Consider the following 9,986-nt stretch of genomic DNA (forward strand, 5'->3'; position numbering starts at 1 on the left):
TATGGTGCTAGTACGCAGGATGAACTTAAGATCGAATGTAACTTGATGCACAGTTATCTAGTTATTCTGTATGTAATTTTTTGAGTGTTTATGTATTATTTATATGTAACTAGTAAATATGCCCGTGCGTTGCAACGGGAACGAAAAATATGAATCGCCCAATCATATGGAGAGAAAATAATGGTAATTCTTTGTGATGCTAATTTGGTACAATATTGATAAAAAATATAGTAAATAAATTATTTGATGCAAGATACTAAAGCGCAGTAAGATTTTTGTAAAGAAGGTTACAAAAAACTTGGCCTGACATCGTCATGCCGTAGTAGGAAAATATGCAGGTTCCATCCTCAAGTTGATGCTTCCTTAGTTGAAATATTCTGCACCTTAGATGACATATGTAAAAGAAATCGGTGGTTTAAAGCTTGAAAATAAATTGAAAATAAATCTAGATGTTGAAATATTGTGCTCTACCATTAAAAACTTTAAAATCTCAAAATCAGTCAGATTTTATTATTTTTCTGCAACCTTGAATAGAAAGTATTTCGAGTTGATATATTGCGTGTAGGTAAATCACAATATTGTCTAGATCAAGATTTTCTCAGATATTTTGTAAACCATAAAATATTATTTTCAAATTCCCTTACAACCTACATGTTAATCAATTGGGCACACTTATTTCCTTCGGTGTTAGACTCCAAGCTGCTAGTGACGGCACAGGGCCACGATTCTCGGCTCGTCGGTGACGCTGAATTTGGCCGACTATTATAATGTTAGTCGAGACTGAATTTATTTTCTCACATGTTTAGATATTACATGCTCGTGAAGCACCAAACCAAACTATTATGATAATAGTTGGCCAAAATCCAGAACTTGCTTGTGTTTCTAGACAAATCCTGAACCAATAAAAACATTCTGGTTTTGAAAATAAAAAAAACATCATGAATCATGAGAATCTCCGATTTGATGCTTGCTGCCGCTGTCCAGCGAATCACGACGGTATTGGCGGCCTCCCGCACCCCTAGCCATATCAATCTACCGAATTTCTTGCACTGGTAGAAAAAAGGGCTTCCGTCCAGCCCCATTAGTCGCGGAAATATTCGAACCGCGACTAAAGCCCCCTTTAGTCGCGGTTCGGGAGGCAACCCGCGACTAATGCTCCATCCGAGACGAAAGGGTACCCCTTTAGTCGCGGTTGGTAACACCAACCGGGACTAAAGGGCTATGGAAGGATGCGGCCGGCGGAAAAACCTTTAGTCGCGGTTGGGGACACCAACCGCGACTAAAGGTTGGTGCCCTTTAGTCGCGGTTGGTGTCCCCAACCGCGACTAAAGGTTTTTCCGCATTTTTCACTCCCCACGCACCCTGCACCCCCCCCCCCGTGGGGATCGCATTTTTTGGCTTTGTAAAATACAAAAGAAAATGATAGAAAATTCAAAAAAAAAATTGTTTTCAGATTCTTGGATGTTATGCAACCTACTATTCGGAGAAATTTTAAAATTCGAATTTTCATTTTTTTGCAATTTTTTTAAAAAAATAGTAAAACCGCAATAACTTTTGCATACGACGTCGGAAAAAAACGTATAATATATCAAAAAAATCCTGGGAAAAAGTTACATCCGAACTCACCGGGGTCTACCCGGTTAGCCAATTTTTAGATTCTCAAAATTACAAATGAAAATATGAAAGCAGGAAGATTTTAGTTTTTGCCAGAAATTCCGTATTTTATATTTTTTTTAAATTTTAAATTAATAATTGCATCTTGCATTAAGATTACTATTACTTAACCATCAAGTTAGCCAATTTTTAGATTTTCAAATTTTAAGGTTTTAGGTTTGGCAAAAAAAATATTTAAAAAAATAAAAAATTAATTATAATATAAAATTAAAAAGTTAATATTTATTTATTTATTGAAGATTATTATTACATCATTACTTTTGTTTATTAAAATAATTATTTGACATTCAAACAATAAAGAAGTGTGACATCGACCAACATGTTAATAGGATTGATATGATACTAGTATCAACAACATGCGCGCGAAGCACTTGGAAGGAGGATGGGAAAGGAACTTGGAAGTTAAGCGTGCTAGTGCTGGAGTAGTGGGAGGATGGGTGACCGAGCGGGAAGTTCGACCACAGGTAAGAAATTTGACTAGAGATTAAGTGTAGTTAGTGACTAAACTATGCAAATAACAGAAATAGTAGAAATTCTAAAAAAATAGAAAAAAAGAGGGAGTGAAAAATAATTAGAAACCCAAATGAATTAAAAAAATAACTCGAAATAGCCTTTAGTCCCGGTTCGTGTTACAAACCGGGACTAAAGGTCCTTCGCCCCGGCGCATGCCAGCCGCCCACGTGGCGGGGCCTTTAGTCGCGGTTCGTAAGCAACCACGACTAAAGGGGGGGGCCTTTAGTCGCCCATCGTTAGTCGCGGTTGCGCAACCGCGACTAATGGCTGTTGCAAACCGCGACCAAAGCCGTTTTTTCTACCAGTGTTGTGTACTATTCCTTCATTCCCTTTTTTTTTGCGAATCTCCTTCGTTCCTTGCATAGAGTGAGATGTTGCCTGGGGCGGAGAATATACGACGATCACTGAATAAAGCGCTGGTTAGTTGTTGCTTTGCTCGCGCCATCTTGGAGCGCGTTACCGCGGGAGACCGTCCTTGCCGCTCGCCGTAGAAGTGCAAGCGAGCGGCCGCGGACACCCCCGCCATAAGGCCCCCGCCTCGCCGCATCCAGGCAGGCTTCTGAAATATCAGCAGAGGGAATTTTTTAGAGAAACAGGGCAACGCCCCAGCTCCAAATATATTGAAGCCACCATAGTCACAGTCATCGTGCAAACGAGCATCAGTTCCATGTCCACCCACTAACATATCTTACAAAACACCCACTCACAGAAACAGACAACCAAAGGCACCGCAAACAGCACAGAAAACATCAAGGCCGACCAAGGACTTGGAACCTTGCACCGTCTCCTACCAGGAACAACTCGTTAGCTTCCAAGGTTCTCCTCAGGTCCTCCGCAGTGATCAGCATCGGACCAAGCCCCCTTGTGCAGTTCATGTCACAGACCTCCAGTGTCGTTCTCGCTCTTTTTTGTGGGGTTAACCAGGCTCCGGCCACAACAGCAGCGGCGGCAGCCGAGCTACCCCCCCATCTTGCTCAACATCGCCGCCAGCACCCCTCTTCCTTCCTCCTTCAACAAAATCTTCCATTGAGCAACGTTGTAGAGTAAGTGGCGCCACAGTCCCTGCATGCCAAGCCATGGGGAACGGTTGAAGACAATGTCATTTCTGGTAATCCAGATAGTTCTCAACACAGCAGCAAAGATCATATTAACATGATTGTTCTTCTTTTTGTCCTCCCAGAGAGAGGAGACGACATGCATATTAGAAATTACAAGCCCTATCTCCAAGACAGAACAAACTTCCTTCCAGAGTTCTGATGCCACAACACAATCAAAGAAAAGGTGTTGGCAAGACTCCAGCTCATTACAGAACACACAAGTTAAATCATCAACATTTTGTCTCTTAACCAAATTATCTCTAGTGAGCAATTTGTTATGGAACAGTAACCAAAGGAAAAAATGGATTTTCGGAGGAATTTTGATCTTCCAAACACAATGAATATTAACAGGCTTAATGCCACCAAAATTAATCACAACATACATAGATTTAACACTGTAAATGCCATTTGCTTCCCAATTCCAAATCAAACTATCTTTAGTACCATCAAAAGAAATAGTTTGAGCAATTTGTTGAATCTCAAACCATTGCAACATCAAATTATGGTCAAAACATCTCCTAAAAGTTACTTTCAGAGAAGTACCATCCCAGAGGTCAGCAATTGACCTATTCTGCTCATTGACTAGGAAGTAAAGCTCCCAGTACTGAATGGCCAAAGAACAAGAGCCAAACCAGTGATCTTCCCAAAACTTTATACTTCTACCATTCCCAACCTTCCATTGGTACCCCATTTTAGCAGCTCTGGCAGCCCACATAACCCCTTTCCAAAAGGGAGAGGCACCATTCAGAGTGCAAGAGAAAAGGTTAGGATTGTCCAAGTTGTACTTATTCTCAACTATTTGCTTCCATAGTTTATCCTCACTTAAGTGATACCTTTTAATCCAAGAGGCTAAAAGGCACAAATTCATCTCTGCCAAGTCAGGAATGCCCAACCCACCAAACTCCTTTTTCCTAGTCACCAAGCCCCAGTTGGCTAGATGGTACTTATGGTGCCCCACATAGTTATCCCATAGGCAATGAGCCATCTGGGAGTTAATAAGAGTAATAGCCCATTTTGGGAATTTAATTACACTAAGGAGGTAGAGAGGAATGCTAGCCAGCACACTTTTAACCAGCTCAAGCTTAGCAGCATGGCTAAGAAGTTTTCCTCTCCAGCCCCCAGCTCTATTGAGAATCTTATCCACAACAGGTTGGATATCTTCCTTTCTAAGTTTGCTATGATGAAGAGGAACTCCCAGATAATTCATAGGAAAGTTCCCTAGCTTACAACTTAGGGATTGGGCAATAAGTTGAGCATCATCATCATCCACATTCATAGGTACAAGATCACACTTATGAAAATTCATTCTCATGCCAGACATATGCTCAAAACAAGCAAGAATCCATTTCAAGTTTATGGCAGTCTGAAGCTTATTTTCTAAGAAGAGGAGAGTATCATCAGCATATTGCATGCTAATTATCCCACCCCCTCCCAAATTTTGCATGAGCCCAGCAATCTGGCAATCACCAACAACTTTGCTCAGCACTTTAGTGAACACATCAGCCATAAAATTAAAGAGAATAGGGGAAATAGGGTCCCCTTGCCTCACACCTCTACTAGTTAGGAAGAATTGACTATTACAGTCATTAATCCTGACACCAACAGAACCTTTAAACAATAAGCCCTCAATAATAGACATCCATCTAGGGCTAAAGCCCCTCATTCTCATAACCCTTAAAAGGAAATCTCTATCAACCCTATCATAGGCTTTCTCATAGTCTAATTTGAAAATTAGGCAAGAGAGCCCTTTATGCACTACATCATGAATGACCTCATGTGCAGAAACCACACTTTCCAAAATATATCTACCTTTGATAAAAGTTGTTTGGTTAGGAGAAATAAGATCCTCACTAACCAAACCTAGCCTATTCGTAGCACACTTGGAGAAAATCTTAAAACTGCAATTAGTCAAGGCAATAGGTCTGAATTTCTGTATAGTTACAGCATCAGCCTCCTTCGGAATTAAAGTTAATAGGGAAAAATTTAATCTATACAGATCCAACTTTCCCTCATTCCAATCCTTAACCATTGCCATGAAATCAGCTCTAATGAGCTCCCAGAAGTGTTGATAAAAAAGAAAAGAGAAACCATCAGGTCCAGGAGCACCTTCAGCATAAGAGCCAAAGATGGCATCCTTAACCTCTTTCTCAGAGAAATCAGCATTAAGCATAGCATTATGTTCTTGGGACACCATATCCTCAGGATCCCAAAAGTCATCTAATAAATCAACATCCAGGCAAGTTTCTTTACAGAATAGGGTCTTATAATAAGAAACAACAATATCTAACATACCTTTATTATCCTCAACCATCCCATCTTCACCCTGCAGTTTACAAATCTGTTTCTTTCTCCTCCTCTGGTTTGCTACAGCATGAAAATAAGCAGTATTACGATCACCCTCTAAAATGTATCTTTCTCTAGATCTTTGTCTAGCTTTTATCTCCTCATTACCCCAAATATTAGTCAATTCAATAGAAATATCTTTCATCCTTTTTTGGAAACAGGTGATAAATATTTGGTTTCAGAATGGATATCAAGTAAATCATACTCATCAATCAAACTTTGCTTGCATTTTCTTTGTGCAGATTCAATATTAGCTGACCATCCTTTCAACCCCATCCTAGTTTTCCTCATCTTAAACTGCCATCTATCAAGAGAATTCTTGAGATGACAAGGACTTTGCCAAAACTTGGCCACAACCTGATCAAAACCATCAACTTTGAGCCACCATTTTTCAAATCTAAACTGCTTATTGTGGGGGTTCTTTAAAGCACCAGTGTCCACAATCAAGGGGGTATGATCACTGCCAACCCTAGGTTTAGAAGTAAGACTACTAGCAGGGAACAAAGCATCCCAACAAGTAGAGACAAACACTCTATCCAATAAAGCCATAACCAGGTTATCCTGATTATTGGCCCAAGAGTATTGTCGACTAGGGTTTTTCAGCTCCATAAGACTAAACTTATTAATCCAATCATTGAACAGATTAGCCCAATGTTGGTTAATGTTGCCAGTATTTTTGTCACATTTTTCTCTAATGAGATTGAAGTCACCACCAATTAAAGTGGGGCCACTCCAGCTAGCAAAGACATTGTGTAACTCATTAATAAAATCTAATTTGTGCTCCTCATAGGCAGAACCATACACAGCAATGACTCTCCACACCACATTATCTTTTTTTGCCTTAATCTGAACAGAGATACAGTATGTTAAAATATCCCATCTAATTATATCAAACATGTCATGGCTAATGCCAACAAGGATCCCACCAACTGTCTTAACAGCTGGTAGCCAGTTCCAAGAGAATCTACCTCCTGGATCAAGTTGCAACAGTTGTAAACTAGAGAACTCCTCTTTTTTGGATTCAGAGAAGCAAATAATATCAGGGCATACTTCTCTAATGAGATCATGCACTCTAGTAATTTTATCAGGTCTATTTAGACCTCTAGAATTCCAAATTAGGGCTACTACCATTTTTAAAGATCAACCTTTTTCTACCTCTTTTCCTCCTATGGACTAAAGTCCAAGGTTCATTCTCATCAGGCACATCACTAAGGTGATCATCCTGTTCATCTACCATCTCATTCTCATCCTCCAAACCTGCTCTAAGTTCTTCCATAGAGAGACTAATGTCCTTGGGAAGAAAAGAAGCAGGGTTAGTGAGGTGGAAATCTTCAAGTCTCTTAATTTCACCTTCTTTTATTTTGTCAATTACACTATCAGCATTTTTGGTTTTAATCCCTAGGCTAATGCCAGCATTTTTTGCTCTACCTAATAAAAGATGATTATCAAGTGCAGCAAAAGAATTGGAAAACCCAAGAGTCTTATTACCTTTGGGAATCTCCAAATTTTTCTCCTTCTTGAGGTCTTGAGCTTTTTCAATCACACTCTTGCCATCTCTAGGGATTCTTGAACTCATCCTGGTTGCTTGAACAGGACCCCACTACTTCTTCTCCTTCCAAGCCATTGGAGGCACAGGAAGTTAAGGCTTGCTACTCACCATGACCTCCTTCCCAACATTGATATCTTCCACATCATCATCACTCTCATCATCAAACTGCTGAATCGGATTCTTCCCAATATTATCCTCAGCTCTTCTCACCACCAAGACACTTTCATTAGGGATGTGTGCCTCCTTTCCATACACCTTAGCTTGGACACTTGTCTCCAGGCTCATATGAGCAGCCCTAGGACCAGAATTTCCACTAGGAATGGAAGGATCAGTCTCCATTTTGTTATTACTCCCCCCAGATTTATTCTTGTCCAGAGCCCTGAAGTCATCCCCAATATCAGCATCATCATCAAGCTTGCCTTCTTCATTAGTATTACCAGGATCCTCACCATCATCATCATCTAGATCAATAGGCTCACCCTCATTCTCCACTAGGAAGTTAATCAGGAAAAAGCATTGTTCCATCTCAAAGAGCTTATTGGCAGGGATCTTGGACTTGTCCCTCACAGAGACTTTGACTCTAACCTCTTTGTAGAAGCTTCTGAAGATGCCATGCCAGTCAATATTAACAAGAACTCCAAGAGCAGTGGACACCTGGCAAATAGTCTTCCAAGTGAGCCACTTAGCAGGAATGCCAGTAATCCTAACCCACACCTCCTGAAATTCCTCAAAAGGTTCTGCTTCACCTTCCCAGTTAACAAAGTATATCACCACACCATCTTTTTTGAGGTTGATGGAGGGATATTCCACCAGCTCCTTGACCTTTTTGCTTGGAGGAAATCTCACCAGGAATCTTTTAGGCCCAAGCTGTCGAATCTGCCAATACCAGTTGACCTTCCACATATCATTGAAGCATTTCTCTAATTCCTCAGCAGATATCTCCCCATGTTTTACAACCACCACACCAACATTATCCATGTTTAGCCATTGAACAGCTTCAGGTCCCTCCACCTCCACATGGAAGAAACCCAATCCAGGATTGGCACTCCCCCAATACTGAGCAGTGGGAAGCAGAGAGTACCACATCAGACAATTGTCCATATGGTGCCCAGTTTTGCTACAGATAAAGCACCTCTTGATCCTGGTACATAGTCCAACATAGTGACCCAGCTCACCACAGTTGTAGCAGGTCACATTCTTGAATTTAGGATCCAAAGCAGGTCCAGGCCCAGAGACAAGATTCATTTGCAAGTTGCTGCCACTTCTATCACCACTATTCTTAGAACCATCAGAGGCAGTACCTTTCAGACTCTTCTTCTTGTTTTTGTTGCTACCAGAATTTTGCTGCTGTAAAGGCAATTGGCTAGCACTACTCCCCTGGCTGTTTGATTGTGGCAGAGTAGAAGCAACTCCTTGCGGCATCATCAACATAGGATTGAAACCAGGCGGGGGAAGTTGCTGGTTACCAAAGAACTGCGGCCATTGCGCCATCTGCATGTTCCATATATTGGGATTCATCATCGGATACATACCTTGACCATTTCCCCCCATCTGCTGTATCATAGGTTGTTGAAACTCAGTCTTGATTGGAACCAAATCAGGGATGTTGCTGAGAGGGATCGCCGTCGCACTCGATGTTGTCGCTGTCGTTGGAGGGACACGACCGCCAGCACCACGTCCACCAACGGCACCTCCCGCTCTCCCCATTCCTCTACCACCACCGGCCATCTTGACAATCTCAACGAAAGATCTCCTTCCTTCAACCGCCCCCCACAGATCAGCGAACTTGATCACTGTTGGTTTGGGAAGAAAACCAGATCCAGCAGGGTAGCAATCAGAAGGTGTGAACGATTTTGTCTGAACTAGATCCTTCCTGACCCAGACAAGGGTCCGGGAAGCAGGAGGAACCCTAGGCTTGTTCAGGAGATTGTGGTCTGAAGCCGCCGCCAGATCCTTTTTATCCATCCTGGAAAACAGCATTTCAAAACCCGCCACCCCCACATTACCAACAACGGTTGGATTTCGCACAGGTGGAACCCATCGACGGTCACCAGCACCTGTCAGAGCAGCTCGGTTGCGAAGCGGGTCCCGCCTCAGAATACTGGTGCCAGATCCCCCAATCCTCACCGGCGAGGAGCACCTCATCGGTGATGGGTCTCCTCATCCGATCAAGCCTCCGCCGCTGACCTTCAGAGCTTCGGCAGCCAACAACACTCGCACCTACAGCACCTTCACCGCCCACTCGAGCTGGAGTAGGCCTCAGTGGTGAGCCGCGAAGAGAGAGCATCACGGCGTCCAATTCTCCAAATCCTCCAGCCCTTGCTCCACCATGGGACGCCCCGGGTCTTCGGGATCCTTCATTTTGATCATCGCCAGCGCCGCAGCCACTTGCTCCTTGAGCCCCTGCCCCGAGATTTGCGGCCGCCATCCCTTCTCCATCTGCTCGATCGCCCACTCCGAAGCTAGGCTGATCTAGAGGATCAATAGCTTCCGCCGCAGGAGAGCCTGCCGACGCCCCTCCGCCATCTCCGCCTCCTTCTCCTTCCGCCTTCTCTCCTCGCCCAGCTGAACCTCCTCGGCGAACGACGGGAACCCCGCCGTCCACTTTGGGATGGACATGCCCCTCCGCCGTACGCACCGGAGAGTACCAGCGATGGCGGGCGCTCGGGGTGGGAAGAGAGGCGGCGGCGGTGGGGCGAGATCGCCTGGGAATCGCCAGATCGCCTGTGTGGGTGTGTGTCCCCCCGAGTACTAATTTTGTTTTCAAAAAATTAAACTGGAGGAAATTAAACTGGGCCTCAGCAGAGGGA

General features: G+C 43.0%; 1 protein-coding gene across 1 annotated transcript; it reads right to left on the reverse strand.

Annotated features, from left to right (window-relative positions):
- Nucleotides 1-5,297: 5,297 nt before the first annotated feature.
- LOC127328887 (uncharacterized) lies at nt 5,298-9,321 on the reverse strand. The gene is made up of 2 exons (XM_051355449.2): nt 7,116-9,321; nt 5,298-5,648 (listed from the first exon to the last, which is right to left on the reverse strand). Exon 1 carries the CDS (start codon nt 9,319-9,321, stop codon nt 7,267-7,269), a length of 2,055 nt encoding a protein of 684 aa, XP_051211409.1. The 3' UTR covers nt 5,298-5,648; nt 7,116-7,266.
- Between the last annotated feature and the right edge of the window lie 665 nt (nt 9,322-9,986).

Source organism: Lolium perenne, chromosome 2 (genome assembly GCF_019359855.2).
Source record: "Lolium perenne isolate Kyuss_39 chromosome 2, Kyuss_2.0, whole genome shotgun sequence".
Classification (NCBI taxonomy): Eukaryota; Viridiplantae; Streptophyta; class Magnoliopsida; order Poales; family Poaceae; genus Lolium; species Lolium perenne.